Source organism: Pteropus vampyrus, unplaced genomic scaffold (genome assembly GCF_000151845.1).
Source record: "Pteropus vampyrus isolate Shadow unplaced genomic scaffold, Pvam_2.0 Scaffold107, whole genome shotgun sequence".
Classification (NCBI taxonomy): Eukaryota; Metazoa; Chordata; class Mammalia; order Chiroptera; family Pteropodidae; genus Pteropus; species Pteropus vampyrus.
This window is the reverse complement of record NW_011888888.1, coordinates 4,365,540-4,387,078: the sequence shown is the minus strand read 5'-3', so window position 1 is coordinate 4,387,078 and position 21,539 is coordinate 4,365,540. Positions and strand designations below refer to the sequence as shown.

General features: G+C 31.1%; 1 protein-coding gene and 1 pseudogene across 1 annotated transcript in view; both read left to right on the top strand.

Annotated features, from left to right (window-relative positions):
- The window catches only part of GNAT3 (G protein subunit alpha transducin 3), a 54,527-nt gene that overhangs the window by 9,157 nt on the left and 23,831 nt on the right, over positions 1-21,539 (top strand). The window contains exons 2-4 of the mRNA XM_011365235.1: positions 7,019-7,061; positions 12,493-12,634; positions 19,376-19,533. Of these exons, the coding sequence (XP_011363537.1) occupies positions 7,019-7,061; positions 12,493-12,634; positions 19,376-19,533 (343 nt within the window). The remainder of the gene's footprint in view (positions 1-7,018; positions 7,062-12,492; positions 12,635-19,375; positions 19,534-21,539) is intronic.
- LOC111743127 lies at positions 10,579-10,697 on the top strand (annotated as a pseudogene).

Genomic DNA, 21,539 nt, shown 5'->3' with positions numbered 1-21,539 from the left:
AAGAAAATCCTTATTGTTATTTTTTGATAACCTTGACAACAAAACTTGACAAAAATAATGACAGATTCATCTTTTTCACAAACATAAATAAAAATTATAGTAAAAAATTAGAAAACTATTCCAGCAATGTAGAATGTCAATGTAAGAAATGTCCAAATCTGTAGAGAATTTTTATGAGTTTGTTTGAGCCAAAACTGATAACAATTGCCAGGAAGCAAGATCTCTAAGGCTCTGGAGAATGACAGGTTTGCAGTTTCTTTTATGCATTTGAAATTAAGGAGGGAAGGTCAGAAAGATTACAGAGAGGTGGGAGAAAGGAAGGTGGGGATTGAATTACAGGGTAGTTAAAATCTTTTGTGCTCTCTTGAGGGTGGTAAGCTTATTTCAAAGGTATGTTAACCTAGATGCACAAAAACAATGCACAGGGATTTCTTAAGGCAAAAATAAACCTTTTACTAACAAAGTTATATACCTGGGGCATGACTATCCACCATGACCTGCCCAGTTAGGAATTTATTATCAGATAATCTGTGAGGTTACTACTAGTAGAACTTCTTTTTCTTCTACACGCACACACAAAAAAATAGCAGGTGTGGGGAGATTTGTCCCAAGAATGCATGGTTGAAATGTTATTAGAACATTAGTTAATATTATCCACCACACTATCAAATTAAAGGAGAAAAATCATTATGACTGTCTGGAGATATGCACATGCATGTGCACATACACACACGATAAACTTTTTCACCCATTCCTAATAAAAACTCTTATCAAACTAGATATAAAAGGCAATTTCCTTAACCAGACAAACAGTATGTACAAAAGCCTTCAGTAATTGTCACACTTACAGGAGAACATTTAGCATTGTTGACTTAAGATAGGGAACAAGGATTTGTGATGGGAGTGACATAGTTTCCTGGCCTTCACTTTTTCTTCTTCAATGTTTTTATCAGAGATTTGGGTGAAGGCGAATAAGGCAGCATTTCACATTTGACTAAGATTCGGAGTTCAGAAGGGATTAGGGTCAAATAAAGTCAAAATTCCAAGTGATCTCAACTAGCAGAAGTGCTTGGCCCAATTGAGCAAGATGGAATTTAATAGATATCTTTAATTAGGGTTCAAAATCGAGTACACATATGTAGCATGTGGGAGAATCTGTTTGCTAAGAGGTGATATGAAAAAAAAAGTAGAAAATTTTAATTACTACAAACTCAAGATAGGTAAAGAATGTGATAAAGCTACAAAGAAAAAAAAAAAAGAAGGCAACATAATCATGGCCCCTCTAAGAAAAGTGTTCTATTTGAAGTTGGTACCAGGAATAAGGCAGACATAGGTTGCATTCCTATTCTACAACATCAGAATGTCAATACTGTTGCCAAATCTCCCGATAGCTATAGCAAAATTTTCAGTATCAGTGTTTCAGAAGGACATTGGCTCTTGCACAGAATTGGTTCAGAGGATAAGGAGTCTAAAAGTCATTTTCCAAAAGAAAAGATTAAAAGAATTGAACATTTTATACTTGAAACATCTCTTGAAAAAGAGCATGCTTCAAATAAGGAAATGTTGAGAGCTCACTATGTGTTAGAGCAGGGGTCCCCAATCCCTGGGCCGCAGACCAATAGTAGTCTGTGGCCTGTTAGGAACTGGACCACACAGCAGGAGGTGAATGGCAGGCTAACAAGCTTCATCTGTATTTGCAACCTCTTCCTAGCGCTAGCATCACTGCCTCAGCTCTACCTCAGATCATCAGGCATTAGATTCTCATAGGAGCACCAGTTCCTGGGGCCAAAAAGGTTGAGGGACGCTGTGTTAGAGTATTTCTAGGTATTTTAGATCAATAATTTAATCTTCTCAAACTCTCAGAAGCAGATATTAATAACCCAAATTTTATAAGAGGATACTGACTTTCAGATTATGATCAAGACACCCAGTCAGAGTCAGCAATGAGTGCGAGCCCATATTTATTTAATTCCAAAACAGTATTTTTCCGACTAATTTTCCTATCTTCAGTCTAGACTACTTGAAAGATTGTCATGTGGAAGAAGATAATTTTGTTGCTACTCCAAGAGAAAGACGACTAGTAAGTGAAACAAAATTAAGTTGGTTCCAAAAAGACTACCTTAAGAGTCTTTTGTGCCAACAGTGTACCAGCAGATGATAAGCAGACACTGTATACCAATGTCTGTGAAAGTGCACTTTTCTCATATTAATTTAAAAAGAATGAATTTAAAATTATTTACGTTTTGAAATAATTTTGATATTGACATTATCAGTGCATATTTTTTTAAAAAATAAAGTAACATTACGTCAGTAATATGAGAGTCAGGAGACAGAGGGCCACTGTGCTTTGAAGTAGATCTGGGACTTTGGACAAGTATCATAATCACTATTAGACTCATTTTTCTCATGCTAGAATGAAGAGATGCTTATAGCTGGTTGATTTCTAATAGTTCTTTCTTGTACCATATATGAGTTTTAAGACCTTCTCCTAAAAATAAAAGTCATGCATGATAATAAGTCAACGTGTTTATGCTCATTTTGTCTGTTTTAACAAGTTGTAACAAATGAGCAATCAAGTCTTGAATGTGTTTAGTCGAAGTTCAGTTAAGGTATGAAAATCAAGTAGCTTTAAAATTGTTTTTCATATTTGCAAAAAAATATGGAATAAAAAATATATATAAAATAATATATATATAATATATTCTCTAATTGATTCTTATTAAGAATAAAATAATTTAAAAGTATTAAAGTATGAGTTAAATGTAAATTTAAATATTTACTTGAAACATTATCTACTTCAAAGAAATAAATGTATAATTTGTTAAAAGTGCTTTGGAACCCCTTGACCCAGAAAATAATTTTAGTGATTACTACAGTTTGGAAGGAAGAAATTATTTCAGGATGCCCTCAGCCCATGTGAACATGTTGTTTTGCTGTCTATATTTGGCACGGTAACATGATCTAATCTTACAAAAATGGAATGGGTTTATAAATTAAGCCCTAGAAACTTTGTGAAAATGGGACTCAATGATTTACTTCTGAAATAGCTTTGCAATGGAGTTACAAGTAATAAATGAGGTTTTGGAGAAACTGGCTTTCTTCAGGAATTTTTCTGTTAGTGCTAGAAGACAGAAGTCAGTACATAAAACAAGAAATGATCCAGGTAACTTCTGTAAAGTCTTCCAAAGGAAATATTTTGTTTCACAAAAAAATATAAGCTATTTTTAAAAATGATTGATTATTCTGCTGACTTAAGGCACATCATGAATAACCTGCTAAATTAAAAAGAAGAATTATATAATAATATACTCTCTAGCCTCAGAAATAATTTTGGAAACTTTCCAGGTGTCATCAGTATGGTTATCAGTTAGCCATATTTATGAAGTGTAGAAGACCATTCTGAATGTATATTAGGTCTCTAACACAGTCAAAAAGTCGCTTACCCTCAAAATTTATGATAAATTTTTGTTTAGTCAATAATACAAAATGAATATAATGAAATTTGGTTGTAATTATTTAGAATTTTTAATGTATCCATAGTGATTCCTCATTGATACAATATATGTCCATGATACATATACCAGTACAATTCTGGAAAATTCTTTTACAAATTGGTTTTGTTGTTGTTATTCTCAAAATAGATAATTTATTTAAATAAAAACAATCAAAGTTACTTTCGCTTTATTTAGAAATCGTAGATTTTATAGCATTATTTAAGAAAATGTAATCATCAGTTAAAAAATGAGATCTTTTTTCTCAGTCACAGATTTTTCCAGTTTTTTCCCCCAATATTTTCATTCTCATTGAACAAACTACAATACTAAATACACCTATATGAACAAGTAGTGGAGTTTCCATTGGGCACATTGGATTCCCTCCCACATCCCTATAACTCTGCAATTTTCCATATAGCAAGATTAAAAAATATATTTGAAGAAGTGAAATATTCTCTAAATATATCACTTGTGTAGGATGATGCTACAATTTTAATGTCCACTTTTATTATTAGACAGTTTACAATAAAAATTACCAAGAACAGTTTTATAGTCTTATTGGATAATTTTTCTTTCAAAGTGATGCACAGCCTGGTGAAAAACAGCAAATTATCTGAAACCAAAACCAAGATATTATGCAAAGCTCATTGATTTGCTTTCGCCACTCTCCCAAATAAGTAATGCTCAGCAAGGCAAAATGCTATAGCCAGGTGTCTTATGAAAACTGGTAAGATGATATTTTAATGTGATTCTTATTTTATTCTCAAATATTTTATTCTTGGACACAGTAGCCTCTATTAAATGAGATGGTTATGCCCAATTTGTCAGTTTCTGTTTGATTGTGTTAACAAAATGTGATTAAATTAACAAACTGCTATGGTTGATTTTGTGTTTCCCAATTTGTTTTCAAATTGTACAATGTGTGGTACAGACCATACTAGAATAAAACCATAAAAAGAAGTTTGCTGGAGGTTTATCCAAGAAAGATAATCTACATATCATCACCAAGCAATGAACTATTAGTTTTGATGGTTTTACTACTCTGATTTTCTCAATATCATAGGCAGCTGTTTCAGATAACTGCAGAAACTATATACATTTAGATATACCTGAGATAAAACAAATTTTATGTGAAGTAGAATTAAATGTAAGTGTAGTAATAACTCATCACAGCTTAAGAAAACATTGCAAATCAGGAAGAAACATTTCAGTGTGAAAAAAAATGACATATAATACAGAGGACACAATGTTATTTTTAAAACACAAGTTTAATTTTTTATTGCATTTATTGGGGGTGATGTTAGTTAATAAAATTATATAGGTTTCAAGTTTACAATTCAGTAATATATCATATGTAAATTGCATTTTATGTTCTCCATCCAAAGTTAAATTTCCTTTCATCACCATATATTGGGCCCCCTTTACCCATATTTGCCTCCTCCCCTCCTCCCTTTCTCTCTGGTAACCACTAAACTGTTGTATGTGTCTATGAGTCTCTGTCTTGTTAATTTGTTGCTTTCAGTTTTTTATCTCATATATAAGTGAAATTATGTCATTCTCAACTTTTTCTGTCTGACTTATTTCACTTAGCATGATAATCTCAAAATCCATCCATGTTGTCACAAATGGCAGTATTTCATATTTTCTTATGGCTGTGTAATATTTTATTGGATATATGTACCACATCTTTTCTTTAATCAATCATCTATCGAAGGGCACTTAGGTTATTTCCATGTCTTGGCCACCGTGAAGGATGAAATATGAGTTTAAAGACCTCGATTCTTTCAATGAGATTCACTCTTCTAGGTGCTACAAATATATCAGTGAAGAAAATAGACAAAGGCCCCTGACTTACAGTGATGAAAGACACACAGAAAAAATTAAAAACAATATGGGAATAATTTGTGAGTTTGTAGAATAAGAAAAGTGAAAAATAAAAATGTAGAGTAGGGAAATGAAGATAAAGTGGGTGGCAGTAGGTTGAAAATTTAAATAGTGTACATTCAATATATATTTGATATAATTTGAATAAAATTCTGAGATTCAAGGTTACCAAAAGTCATACTACTTTTGCTTATAAAAAAAATCATATTAGTTTTGGTAAAACAAGGCAGTTAACTACCATGCTGGCAAGAAATATTTCTATGTCTATTATTTTAAAAATTTGTATTTTTCTTAGGATTTTTTTAAAGTTGCCTTAGTTGTGCTAAATCTGTCCAAAATTAACAGGCACACTGAGACTTTGAAAATGTCCTGTGACTGAGTTTCTGAAACTGTCAGTAATATATCAAGCTTTTGCTTCTCTTAATGATACAGATGTCAATATGAGAAGATCAAATATTTACTCATTAACAATTTAGATCAGGCCGTTGGTCAACATTATATCCATAAATAATTGATAAATGTTAGTGGTAACCTGAGAACACATTGTAAAATGTATAATTTTGTATCAATTATAAAATACTGAGTATTCTTCAACGTTTTAATGATTTATTAGTGATTCTATATAAAAAATTTTATAAATGAATTTGTAATATCATGCTTTACCAACTTTTGGTGACTCCCTGCTTTTTTTCCCATCTATACAACCAGAACTTTCAAATTTCAAGTTGCCTGAATTTGCTCCTTCCCGCCCCATCCCTCACATGACTAGGACTCATAGATAAGTAAAAACTAAAAAGTTTGTTTTTATATTCTATCCATAACCTATATATTGTAGTAATTTTAATCAAATTATCTCATCATTTTCACTCTCAAGAGTAATATTCAGTTTTAGTCTCCTTTAACATGAGGGCCATTATTATTCTACCAATAATTTTAAATATCCTTATATAAATCCTGTGTGGACCATTGCATTTATTCTATTGTTTAAAATACAGCTTATCTGTAGCCTCTTCAGGTTTGGTTACTGTAATTAGCAACCTTTGTTTGTTTGTTTGTTTGTTTAAACAGAAGAGAAATGCCTGTAGCAATGTTAACATGCTGATAAAGACAAGAGCTCGAGCTTCAATTAAAATAGTCTTTGAACAGTTTTGAAAATAAAAAGTTATTTCCTACTTTTCGGTTTTTGTTTTGTTCTGTTTTGTTTGTTTTTGTTTTTTGCTATTTAATCAAATAGGACATATGCAGAGACATTCTGGGAGAATGAGAGTGATCTAGAAGCTATGAAGTTGGGATCATTTCCTTGGGTTGCAAACCCAAGAGATATAATCTTTCCAAAATATGTTCAAATATAATATTAGGATTTTCTTCCTGATGATATATAATTCTTGCTTTAAAATATACTCTCTACTTTGAGGCCAACCTTTATCTTGATCTATCATCAATATAAATAGGTTTTTTCTTCTGCTATCCTGCAAAGTATACACCAATTACCTTTCAAGACTTCACAGATATTACTCTCCTTCTTTACATAGAAGAGGTGTCTATTAAAGATTTACCCATGAGACAGTGATGGTCAAAGGTTTTAATATCTGTATGAGTTTAATAGGTATCAAGTGATGACACCTATCTTTCTTTTGCAGGAGCAGGAGAGTCAGGAAAAAGTACTATTGTTAAACAAATGAAGTAAGTACATACTATGTTAAATGTTTGATATTTGATGTCTCTCCATCTATTTGACCATTATTAAATACTTTGGGACATCTAATTGATAGATTAAATCATAGATAGTAGCAGAGCTATCACGATTTCTGTGCAAATATTCTTCCCATCTTTTAGCAGAAATGGATGAGTAATATCATAATTTCTACTTTTAAATTTTGCCTCTTGAGATGGATATTAAAAGCAATTATGTTGTAAATATATTAATCTGAGTATAATATAGGGCTTTAATATTGTGGTCATAAACCGTAAGCATTTTAAAATATGTCAATGATCCATTTAAATTTAGGAGGAAATATTTTTAAGCTAATGATATTTTGCTTACCTGGGAATAAAATGCATATTTAAAGTAATTATTACCATGAATTTAAATTTATTTTTGCATTTACTTCTTCTATCTTTTTCTTTTTATAATGAAATAACTAGACCTGAATTTCTTAATAAGGAGATAACACAAAAGTGCTGTAATTCAAGAATGAAATGTCTAAATGAATAAAATGGCAACTGATAAGTGGAAATAAATATGTGAAACCTCGTGGCTCTGTCACTGCTAGAGAATTTTAAAGAACAATTGTTGCTACAGCAGAAGAAGTAGTCGTTTTGAACTTATTTTAAATTATATGTTCAAGAATCTTGTTCGTTGGAACATATCATATCATAAATGATCCCAGACAATGATGAAATTGCCTATTTACAATCTAAACCAGTGCTTTTTTCTTCTTTCTAGGTAATAATATCGACCATATCAACCAATATTTAAGCCCCACTTTTGAATTCTCTCACTTATATCTGCAACTAAATTTTTTACTTTTCCTCCTGTTTTTGAAGAACAAAACTTTATTCTGATCACTAATCATACTGCTTTTGCGTTCTCAACTCCATCTTTGCACACAAGTCATCTCACATTCCCTTAGATAGCATTACCACTGGTCATGAGTTCTTTCCTTTCAGGTTATGATCATGCTTGAATCTCTCTTATCCTTTTTACCTCTCCATTCTCTAAGAGGTTAACTGCAGTAAGGAAAGAAATGACTAATTATTTGGCTATATACAAATTAAAACTTTTAAATATCTTAAACCATAAATAAAATTTAAGAAAATAGAAAACTAGAAAAAAATCTATAATAAAAATAATAGATAAATAATTGACTATCTTAATATATAAAGAACTGCAGATTGTTAAAGAAAAACAATAAGCTACACAATATCTATAAGTGTGAGGAGACTATATGAACAGATAGTTCACAAAAGACAAAATTCAAATTTCTATTAATATATATATTTTTTAGTTTAACCTCACTAATATAAAAAAATTAAAGCAATAATGAGCTATTAGCAAATTATCAAATAATAATTTCAAAATAATATTACCCAATAAGGGTAAGCATTTGAGAAATGTATATTTCTCATTGCTACTTGTAAAATTGTTATAGCAAATTTATAGAAATAATTTTCATAATGTACACAGTAAGCTGAGAGAATAATTATTGATCTTTTGAATACATTTTTGAGAATTTTTAAATGATAAAATAAATTTGAAAAACAAATTTTATATTAAAGTAAAATAATATAAATATAAAAATATGAAAATTTATGCACAAAGAGATTTATATCAATCTTACTTCAAATAATGAAATACAAGATAGAATAAAGTACTTTAAAATAAAACATAAACAGATAGAGTGTGAAGTTGGAGGATTAATCACCTTTTAGTTACAATATTTTGCATTCATTACAAGTTTTTAATATATTTATATGAGAAAATTTTAATGAAAATATTTAACTGAAAAAAACAAGACACAAAACTGTATATTCATTTTTATCTCAACTATGACAAAATAATGTTTTCAAATGGAAGAATATATATCATGTTCGAAGAAATTTACTCTCAATAGTGGCATTTAGAGTTACATTGCACCTACCTTCATTTTGAATATTGTTAGGCTTTTCACATTTTCTACAATGAGCAAGTATTACTTCTGTTACTAAAAAATGAGTTACCTGGTTCTGCCCCATTTTGCCTTCCTTTTCTCAGAGTCTCTATAAAGAATAGCTCTCTTTACTCTTCATTTTCCAATTACTCTTCAACCATTTACATCATTCTTGCCTCTAGCATCTCACAGAAATTGCCCTTATGAACATCCATTATGATATCTGAATTGCCATTTCTTATGAAGTGTGCATAAGTCTTTATTTTAATTACATTTGACTTCATTGGGCTTTTCTCTCTTAACACTTTAGCCTGGCTTCTAGGATAACTCTCTCTCCCAGTTCACCTACTAACTCTCTGCTTTACTCCCTGATTCTTTGACTATGTCTTAAATGTTGGTGACACTAATGTACTAGGTCCTTGCCTCAGTTTACTCTACTCTGCCATCAGATGAAAACTGCTAGAGTCCAGTGATTTTTACTATTATCTTCAAGTGGACTATCAAGAATATTTCTTTTAAACTCGGATACTTTGTCTAAACTAAGAAAGCAGATATATCTACTCTATATTCTATGGATTGTCCCTGTCAGAATAAACAACATTAAATTTGTTTCACCATCTGGCTTCTTTTTCCCTAAATGAATTACAGCAACACCAGCCCCTAAAGTAATAGATCTAGGCGTATTTATGCTGACCCCTCACTGTCTCACCAGTTTATGCTATATCTAGACAAATTATGTCTCCAAACATGTTAATTTTTTTTATAGTCACTGTCTTAGTTCAAAACCTCAGCATTCCTGACCTGGATTAATATAGGAGCTTGCTAAGTAGCTTCTACCCTACTCCTCTTCCTTCCATGGCATTATTCACACTGCCACCAACTGATCCCTTTAAAAAATGACTATATCTCTTTCCTGAATTGAATTTTTCACTTATACTATCAAGATCAAACTCTTTGCCATAGTACATAAGACACATCAGAATTTAGCTCTTGCCTATCTTATCATCCTAATATCCCGTAATTTCCAATTTCTTAATTTCTGCTTCAAAAATGCTGAATTTATATAGTTTTATGCACAAGTATGCAATGGAAGGCAGTATAGTTTAGTGGCTAAAATTATAGACTTTAAAATCAGACTTCATTTGTTGTCCAGCTGTACCATGCACTAACTGAATAAGTTAAGGGTAGCTGCTTAATGAATCTATGCCTACGTTTCTTACCTGTAAAACGTAGGTGATAATTTTATTTACTTGAAATAGCTTGTTGCAAAAAAAAATGAGAATAGGCAAATAAAGCACTTAAAATGTGAGTGGCATATATTTGAAGCTTGATAATTGTGAGCATTATATTTGCTTGTACTCATTCTTCTGCCCAGAATGTTCTTATTCCTTTTGACTAATTGGAAATAACTATTTATCCTAGAAAAATTAACTGATCATCACTTCTCCCAAGCAGTCTCCCTTGATCCCTTATAACTACTCCCAATAGAGTTTACCACTTGCAGATGTTGTTGCGATACATTATCACACTGTACAAAAAATCAGATCGTAGCCTACCGCCACGCAACCCTGAACAAGCCCGATCCTATCTGATCTCGGAAGCTAAGCAGGGTCGGGCCTAGTTAGTACTTGGATGGGAGACCACCTAGGAAGATCAGGTGCTGTAGGCATAAAAAAAAAATAAAAAATAAGGGATTGCAAACTGACAAGGTCCTTGCAATCTGTGAGGTCAACTAAGGGTTGCCTCATCTAAAAAAAAAAAAAAATCAGATTATAGGCTTTATCTTCCTATAATCCGGTACTCTCCAATACAACTTTCTGCAATGATAAGAAGTTTATATATTTTGCGCTCTCTACTATGGTAGCTCCTAGCCACATATGGCTATTAAGCACTTGAAATATGGCTAGTGTGATAGAAGAACTGAATTTTTAATAATTATTTCATTTTAATCAATGTGTCTAGTGGCTATTATGTTGGACAGTGGAACTCTAGTAGTATGTTTTTGGAAAAGAGGGACTTGTATAATTTATTCATTTTGTTCAGTGCATAATGCAATATTTTATAGAAAATGCCCAGTAAAAGGGCGTTAATTTGAACAGAACTAGGAATCAACTTGCAGGAAAAGAGCTCTGCTTCACTGAAATATGTTTATGCAGCCCCTAGAGAAACAATGCTAAAGTCCCACACAAATGGATTTTTTAAAGTCTGCTTTTGTCATTTTGCTTTGTGATACATGTTTCCTTATCCTGTAGAGAAAAGACAGGGATCAGAACCTATATGCCTTCAAGGTTATTTATAACTGCTATTTTAACAATTGAAATAATTTTCCAATTTTAAATCTTGACAAAGAACTGGGATATCTTTAATAAACTTATTTCTGATCTACCCAAAAAGACATTTACTGCATTTTTATCTACTGCGTTTAATTGTCTATTTAGTTTATTCGTTTAAGTTATTTAATTGTTTATTACAGAAAATTATGGCCATATTTATAGTATAAATGCAGCAATTATTAGCAATAAAATATTAAAAATAAAGAATAGATATAGGTATCGCCTTTACTGTGCCCTTTGTCTCCCTGTGCTAAAGCCTCTATGTGTGTGGCTTTAACCAAATCATTAGCACCATGACTTCCACAATGATGCCTAAGGAACACAAAGCACTTCAAAAACAATAAGAAAAAAACAACAGAAAGGGACAAAATAACATTATGCAACTAAGATACAATAAAGTAATTATCATATGAGAAAATTTTTACTTTTATTAGGTAAATTGATTTTAATCTGTTATTCTAAAACCGTTAGTAAAACTTTGAGTTCTGATTCAATAAGTGGAAGGGAGAGTTCATCCAATAAAATGCCTGGGCATTTCAACTCTGAGCACTCAGTGGCATGCACACAGATGGAAAAGTGACAAAGGATTTAACAGTAGCTATTACCTACATTAAAAAAAAAAAGGTGCCTTTTTTTAGCCTTTGTTAATGCTGAAAATAGAAAGCAGGCACTCCTATTTTCCATCATGTCTTAAGTGGAAGGAAAAGACATGAATCTTAGACTAAATTACTTTACTTCCTCTGGGCATCATGCTGTAAACACCATACGAAGTTTCAGAATTACGTATGCAACTTGGTTCTGGGAATCTGGAAATTTTTCTCTTGAAAAGATTAAGCTTTATAAGTAAAATGCTCATTATTTATCTATTTTTAATAATGGTTTATCTAGAGCAAATCCTAAGTCCTCTATATTTGGCATGAGGAGTTCAGAAAGAAAATATTGTATTAAACCCTAATGATAAAAATCCAAAAGCCACAAAATTGTTGTTTTAGCATATATGTATGGAGAAGTTCTTCTTTTTTAAACAAATATATACTGTAATTTTATTCAAGCAAATTATTATTGATGTGTTTTAATATTACTAAAAATCAATTGTTCAATTCACCAATGCTTTTCATGTTTAAATTATAGGATCATCCATAAGAATGGTTACAGTGAGCAAGAATGCATGGAGTTCAAAGCAGTAATTTATAGTAATACATTGCAATCCATCCTAGCTATTGTGAAAGCCATGACTACCCTTGGGATTGATTATGTAAATCCCAGAAGTGCAGTAAGTATGCAAATAATGACTGGTTTAGGTCCTACAATGGAGTTTCAGCCATAAAACAGTAAGACAATAAATTAGTACTAATTTATACCAAAAACTTAGAAATATAAAATATGAATTTTGAAAACATTAATTCTGTTTAGTGTAAGATTTCCTAATAATGAAACTCATTTTTAACTGTGTGCTATAATCTTATTCAATATTAACTGTTCCTGGGAGTCAAACCTAATAACAAATAATACACTATATTAGAAAAAAATAATGCTTATATTTGCTAAATACAATAGTTTATTTTATAATCTCAAACTGCAGTATCTCTACATTTATTTTCTTAGATTAATTATGAGTCATTTCATGAAGACATTACTTTTAATAAAAACACTACAATTATTATTGTTCAATGTTAATTACAAAGTGTGGCTCAGAGAAATTATTTTGTAATGTTAATTTTAAAAAATTCAAAATTGTGTGCTTAAATAAAATGTTTCTATAATAAATATACTCAAGTAATCATAGTTTTGTTTATAAGGCAGCAACTAAATAACTTCATTTTTCTTCTACTTTATATTTTATATTTTTTGTTAAAATACATTTAAAATCCACTTGCTTTAAAACAGCTTATATGAAAGCATATAAAACCATTTAATTGACAAATAATACATTTACTATTATCTAAAGAACAACAGTTAGGCACACTCCTCCAAAAAAGAGTAATTGTGTACAATTCATAGGAAGAACTTACCCACTTCTGTATTCCCAGCCAGGAGCCGCTTCTTTTATCCAAATGTCAGTTGAATTGTTTCCAGTGTAATTCTTAGATACCTTGAGATACTAACAAGAATAATAGAGAGGAACAGTACAGTAAGTACAGAGAAAAAAGTGACATTTGTACTTTTCTCTCCCCCAATTTACCAGTAGTTTAGATCATGTAAATGACCATTGGAAGCCATTAGGAAAAGTATCTCTTTCATGTTACTAATTTTTTTTTTCTTAAAGTATAGTTTAAATACAATATTATATGAGTTTCAGGTGTATAGTATAGTTATTCAACATTTACATACCTTATGAAGTAATCACCGTAATTTAGTAACCAACTGTCACTGTACAAAGTTATTAAGGTCTTATTGATTCTATTCTCTAAGGTGTACATTATATTCCTGTGATTTATTTTATAAGTGGAAGTTTGTACATCTTATTTCCCTTCACCTCTTTCACCTATCCCCCCATATAAGTGAAATCATAACTGATTTGTCTTTCTCCAACTTATTTTACTTAGCATACTACCCTCTAGGTCCATCCTTGTGACAAATAACAAGATTTCATTCTTTTTATGGTTGAATAATATTCCAGTGTGTGTGTGTGTGTGTGTGTGTGTGTGTGTGTGTGTGTGTGTGTGTGTGTGTGTCTGAGAGAAGAAGAGGAAGAGAGAAAGAGAGAGAGAGAGAGAGAGAGACAATTTCTTTATCCATTCATTTATAGCCACTTCTATATCTTGGCTATTGTGAATAATGCTGCAATGAACATAAATATGTATGCATCTTTCCCAATTAGAATTTTTTTTTTGATAGCTACCCAGAAGTGAAACTGCTGGATCATATGGTATTTCTACTTTTAATTTTGTTTTGTTTTGTTTTGTTTTGTTTTGTTTGAGGAACATCATGCTGCTAATTTTAAAGGACATGGTAAATCTTATTTCGTTCTGCCACTTTCTGACAAAGAGCATGGTAATGTCCTTAGGGCAAACAGTTCGTAGAATCAGGAGTTGTGCTATGCTCTCCTTCCAATTTTAGCTGTCCCCACAGCTTGGCTCCAGTAAGTCACCTACTTCTCTGGGTTACAGTTTTTCTCTCACGTGTAATAGGAGAACTTGCAGAAATTGAACCCCAATATCGTTTTGTTCTGCATCACTCTATGACTTAGTCATCATGTTTTTATTTAAGGCTAGGTCAGTTATTACTTGACTCTGGCTTTTCCTAAGAATCTAGGATTTTAAACTGGCCCTTAAAAGACAACCTGGTATAACCCTCTTACTTAAAGATGTGAAAAATAAGGGCCAAAGAGGATTGGCAACTGGGCCTCCCTTAAATTCTGGAGTTGAGAGCAAAATCCACTTTTCCTGGCTTCCTTTAGAGTGCTTCTCCCTAGGCAAGTACTGCATAATGTAAGCTCCCAGTAAATATTGGGTATTATTACTTTTCATTAATCTCCTTGAACGTAGGCTCACTAAAATTTATGTATTGAAGTCTACACATTTATCATTAAAAATATTTTTATTAAACTATTATTTTATGGCAGACATCTTTCCGAACACTGGAGTTATACTGAAGAATCAACAGTAAATGAGATGAAAATAGTGGTTACCTTCAAAGAAGAAAGATTATATTGAACAAGTAATTATGACGTATGGTTGCGGGAGAACTAATTAGTCTAATTTTGAAAATGTTGAGTTTGTGTAAGTTCTGTGAGATCGTCACATGTGTAAGCAGTTGAAAAGTGCACTTGAAGTTCAAAAGAGATATTTCAGGTAGAGATCTAAATCTTGGCGTTATTGGCATACCATTACACTATGGCATATAATTTATATTAAAGAAGTAGATGGGATGGCAGAGGACAAGTTCTTGGTTTAAGAAGGGCATTAAGGAGAATAGAGACTTAGGTCTCAGTGTTGAAAAACTCCAAATATTCTGGTCACTAAAGGATAACAGGAAAGCTTGAAGGAAAAGATAGAATAGTAAGAGCAAAACCAGAAGTGTATAGAATCACAGAATTCAAGAGAAGTTTTCTAAATAGGTTAGATCCTGAAAGTCTTAAGAGGTCAAGAATGAAGTATATTTAAAAGAATCTATTAGATTTAATAATATACATAGCATTGGGAATATAATGAGAGAGGTTTCAAAGAGTTTTGGATACAGAATGTAATGAAGTGTGTTAAGAAATGAGAAGAGGATATGGAAATGGTTTAAAGACAATTTCTGAAATGATAGCTGAGGAGTAGGAGAGAGATAGGATCTGTAGTTTAAAAGGGGCTTGTTCTTACTTGGTTTAATATTTGATAGAATAATTTCATCACTATAGAGATCATAAAGAGTAAAACTGAAGAAACGAGGGGGCATAAAGAAGGCACTTAGTAAATTTCTATTTATCTTCTCTGAATATTATTATATTCTATTTTAGAACACCTAAAACATCCACTAGACCAACATAAAAGACTGCTGAAAGTTATAACACTTTTATAACACAATTTGGGTGTTTTTGTGATTATCTTTTACATAGCACCCTACAAAATGAATCCTCAAACCTAAACCAAAGAATATTAATTCCTCAAGACGTTCTATAAAAAAAGTTTTGTGATTAAATCAGTCTGGGATACAAACATACATAGTATTATAGCTTCTTGAAAATTTGTAAACAATATTAGTATTCAAAGGCTCTGAAAATCTGTTACAACAAACATGGCATTTTTAAATCGGCGTTTTCCTCAAATTACTAGGTTAAGATATCCTTTCCTTCCTTTGATATATATTTTCTGAAATTTTTAGAAATATGACTCTACGGTTCAGAATGAGTTTCATGAAGTTCTAGGACCACCTGAGGTTCTTAATATTAATGATGAAGTTTTGGGTAACTTGTAGAGAAAATATATATTTAGCTTTCTAAGCAACACAGTTCCAAAACTATGCAACTTAAAATGAGCCATTCTAGAATCGCCACAATTCCCAAGCTTTTCCAAATAAATTATAAGGAAATAAAATTTCTTCAGGATGCCACTCAACTCCCCTTGGAGCTTTTTGAAAAGTGTGGAAAATGATTGGAGATCCCTTAAAGTTTCTCTAGAACCCATGGTATGAGCTAATTAGCATATTTATTTTATTGATTTACTCATTCAACAATATTTCAAGAACATTTCAAGAACACGTATTATGTATTAGGTACTGTTTGCAACCTTAAGGATATAGAAATGAACAAAATAAATAAAATCTCCTTCAAGTGCTTACAGTCTAATATAAAAGTTAGAAAATAAAGAAATATGTACTACATAAGTAGTAAGTACTATGAAAAAAAAATCAAGAAAGGTAAGGGGCTAGATAAAAAAATGGAAGGATGGGTGCCTGTGGATGGCACCCCTGAGCAGAAGATATTTGGGAAGAGACCTGAATGAAGTAGGAAGTGAGAGACAGGAAAGACATAAAGGAAACAGACATTCGAATGCTCTGAAGTAGGGGCTTGGTGAGTTCAAGAAACAGTAAGGAGTCCAGCGCTTCTTGAAGAAAGAGAGAGAGGAACAGAGATGGAAAGAGAAGGAAATAGGAGTGAAAAGTAAGACAGGAGTCAAAACATATAGAGCCTTGTGAGCAACAGTAAGGGATTTGGGTTTTCTTTTGAGTTTGATGGAAAATTACTGGAGTTTTTTAAACTATAAGAGTAAGATAAGCAGTAGGAGTTCAGTTTTCAATCAATTTGGCTGTTTGGAGGAGACAACTACCTATACTACTTGTTAGTTTTGATGTTATATATTTTTAAAATTCAAATTTAATTGGTAGGCCTACCCCATTAAACACATAAATTTTAATTCTTTAAATTACCACGTTAGTCTTTTAATAACTGTGGGAGAACGTCAAGAAATGAAATGTAGTACATACAATAAGATATTATTTATGGTAAAACAAAACAAATAAACAAAAAACTGTATATTGCCAGAGAGATTCTCAACTTAGGCTGCACATCTGACTCCCTTGGGAGTTTTTTTTTTAAAATATCTTTGCAAAACCTGATGCCCATAGATTCTAATTCATTTTGTTTGGTTGAGGTTCTGGTATCAGCATTTTTTAAGAAGTACCTTACATGTTATATTTTGCTGCCTGATTTGAAAATCACCACTGTCAACCTCACCTATGAATGCAATAAACTAAAAAATAAAAATCTCGAAAGAAAAAACCAAACTGATAGGCTTGCTTGCATTTAGAGGAAAGTACTAGGATTGAAATGTTAGTGAAAGAAGACTTAATGACATTTAAATGTTCAAGGTGAGATTATATTCATAATATTTATACAAACAAAATGTATTTAAATTAAAAATAGAAAACTTTAAAGAGGAATGAAAGTATATTAGCTTGGTTTGTAAAAATATACTAACAAGTCGTAATTTTTTCCGTTTAGGGACAGAACTGTTAGGGCAACTATTTCATTGCATCATTGCTCCTAAATGACATTTTAATAGTGGAAAGAGGCGAATGAGATGATGCCAACAAAAGTAACTCGATCATATTTCGCTGGTTTTGCAGTTCTTTCTCACATCCAGCTAATCTGGAAGAAGGTTTTAAAATTAACCCTGTGCTGATGAAAAAATTAAAAATCAAGCCTTTGATTAGAGCTATTTAAAATTTTTGCCCTAATGGTCATTTTATCAATTTGGTTTGGCAATTAAATCTGAATGTGAAGAAAGGTGAAATATGATTTTTAGTCTTAACAGAACCTCTAACACTGAGAGACATACCTTTAGTTGTTCATGCAAAGAGCAGATTTTCAATAAAACAGTGAAATAAACCTGTCACAATTTAAAATAATAATGAATTAAATTGTGTCAGAAAAGCGACAAGTTCTTTTTTGACATATTTCATTGGTAGCAACCTGACATTGCACAAAAGATATTTAGGTGTTACTCTTGTGATGCTTATTGTGTTTACTGGTTTGGCAAATTAATCTCCTAGTTTTAGATTTCTCATTGGTAAAATTGAAATAATATAATGTCTATGTGACTGTTGTAAGAATTGTGTGAGATATTGCATGTGCAAAATGTCTTGTAAATATAATAATATATGTAGGAAAAAGTTAAGCTTTGTAGTCTGACAACCAGAATATGGGCCTAGGCTTCTTCTAATATTATGGTCAAATATTATGGTCAATAATTATTCTGAAACTCAAATCCTTAATCTTTATTTTTTTTTGCCATAAAACTGTTTTGATTATTAGTTTAAATACACTATAAACTATATTATTTATTCAATATATTTTCATTTCTTTCTGCTCTTGTCAGTTCCAAACATATCATCAGGACTAAAATGACGTTTGCGTTCTTTTCTTTATTTATTCTCCCTTTTCTCTTTTTTTTTAGTGAGCTTGACTTCTACCCTATTGATTTGTTCCAAAGACATGCAATTAACAACATCTACATGGATGTTCAAAATTTCGTGTGAATCAAAATATTACAAGTACTTATTAAGAAATGAAAATATATGATTATGAGTACATAATGACAAATCATATTGTATATTAATTTTTTAAACTAGAGTTTTAGAGTATTGAGCTTTATTTTCCATTTTACTCTATTACTTGGTATTTTTATTTCCTGGGAAAAAATATAGCCATGATCAAAGAAAGACAATGTGTCAGTTTAGATCATATTCATTACCCTTTTACTAGCAGTTTGACCCTCTGAGAGCTCAATGGACTTACACTAAAACATTGCTAACTTTTTTGACATCATATTCTGAAGTTAGTGATATATACCAATATATCCTAATTTCTCCATATAACTTTTCATAGTTTTTGCAATGGAAAACTCTTCTGGACATCATCTAGCTACTATAAGGAACTTTAGTCCTATTAAGGTTAAGATATATTGATAGATGTTCAATGGAATTATTACCTAAAGAAATAAGATAAAAATCATCCAATTGAAATACTATATATATGATTCCAAATAAAAACACATTTTTATCCTTCTCACAAATAACATTACCATAGGAAGACAGACAACAACTTTGTGTGTTGGAAAATACCCTGGAAGATGGTCGCATGACTCCTGAACTGGCTGAGGTAATAAAAAGGCTATGGAGAGACCCAGGAATTCAGGCTTGCTTTGAAAGATCATCTGAATACCAGCTCAACGACTCAGCAGCTTAGTAAGTGAATGCATTTTGGCAGGAATTTTAGCTGAAACATTTAAAATTAAGAATTATAACTCCATATACTCTACCTTTGATTTGTAGTCACATGAGAAAAGTAAATGGCTTTATATTTTATTATACTAAAATAAAAAGTAATTGAAAAAAATTAAAATGATCAAAATGATGTAAATGAGATGTTAAAAAAAATATAACCAGGGAAGCATTTTAAATAATTAATTTGAAAACTATTTACCTGAAAAGATTCATATGTTGTAAACGTATTCTCTCAATTAAAAAGAATTAATCATTTTGCACCATACTCAACATGAACAGACTGGTGACATGCACACTGAGATTTGAGTCTATACATTTCAACTCTATTCATGTTACTGAAATCATCTTCTAAAGTAATCTTACTGATGACACATGCTTTGGGGTTATATTGCTTTGATGAGCATGATACAGAGTTCTAGAAGAAAGTAATGTATTGATATTTAAAATATTTTTATATTGTGAAATTCTTTTTGAGTCTCAAGAAAGATTATATAATTTTCACAGCTAATATCATCCAGTTAGCAATTAACAGCCACAGGGAAATTAGGGGGTTGTGATACTGTTATAATTTCATTACAAAATGATTTAAAATTTTCATTTCAGCAAGTGGTTCTTAACTTACCCCATGGTTATATACTATTAGCATGTGTGCACATGTTTGTAAATATCATTTAATAATTTATTATATATTTCTGTCCATGCATTTGAATGTATAAAAGGTATAAATACAGTTCTTTTAATGAACCCCCAACAGAACATGCCAGTAGTACTTAAAAAAAAACAAAACAGTAAAATGAAAGTGAGACAAATAAAAGATTATTTGAGGGTAGAACAATAAAACTTGCATGATATTTAGCATTTTTAATCATGATGGGAAGGGTTATGAAGAGAAAAGAAACCATAAAAATTCTAGGAAAAGATAATAATAGTCTTTTGCTATTACTCATTCACATTCATTTTAAATTCCAAAACCCGATGGATGCATTGCCCTAGGAGGAAAGTCCTGCTCTTGTCTCTCTAATGAAGTAGAAAATGGTTATCACCCTGTGATTATATAAACTTGAATAGCTGTTTTTGTAGTGTCCCAGTGCCTAGCCACATTTTAATATTAAGAGGGTTCTATGTATATAGAAAACACTGCTTTTCTATATGAACCATTGATAAAGGCAATTGCAATTAATAAGAAACTGAAATGTGGAATATTCTCATGAAATATTGCTTAATCAAGTTTTGGGGAGGGAGGACGAAAAGGTTAGATGAATTGGATAGAGACAGACAGACAGACAGACAGCTGTAATTAGTTTTGGATACACATTATTGATTAAATATGATTTTCCCTTAAAATACTATAAGAAATGTATTTACAATTATATTTTCATTATGTTTATTAATTCTTTGCTCTTTGATAGCAAAAAATATTTCCATATTTGTATGGTGAAAATAAGCAGATAAAATGACATTTTATTGTAATTTCTGGACTTTCTAACTTTTAGTTTTAGCTTTTTTCTTTGTTTTGACATATAAAATGTATTTTGCACTGGGACTGTCATATTATAGATTCATATTAAAAGCATTTATCTGTTTTTCAAGTTAAACACATGTACACAATATCTATTTACACCCATCTTGTGAATGTTGCCAATGCTGTAATGGTTTCGAACTGCCCGGTTTGGTTTGCAGGACAATAGAATAACAGGAAAGCTGATTCCCAACCTCCACCCCACTCCCCCAATCTCAGCCCCATGTCTATGAAATGTTTTATATAAAATAAAATAAAAAACTCAATGTTAACTTTTTTTACTCTTGGGGTCCTTAAAAGAAAGATGAAATAAAAGCTTGCTAAAATAAATAGTCAAATGGCTATCATTTTATTCCAAAAATTAACAACAGATTTTTCTCCAATACCGAATGACATTCACATTTTCAACTTGTAAATATATTATCAGATCAGTATCATATCTATGTCT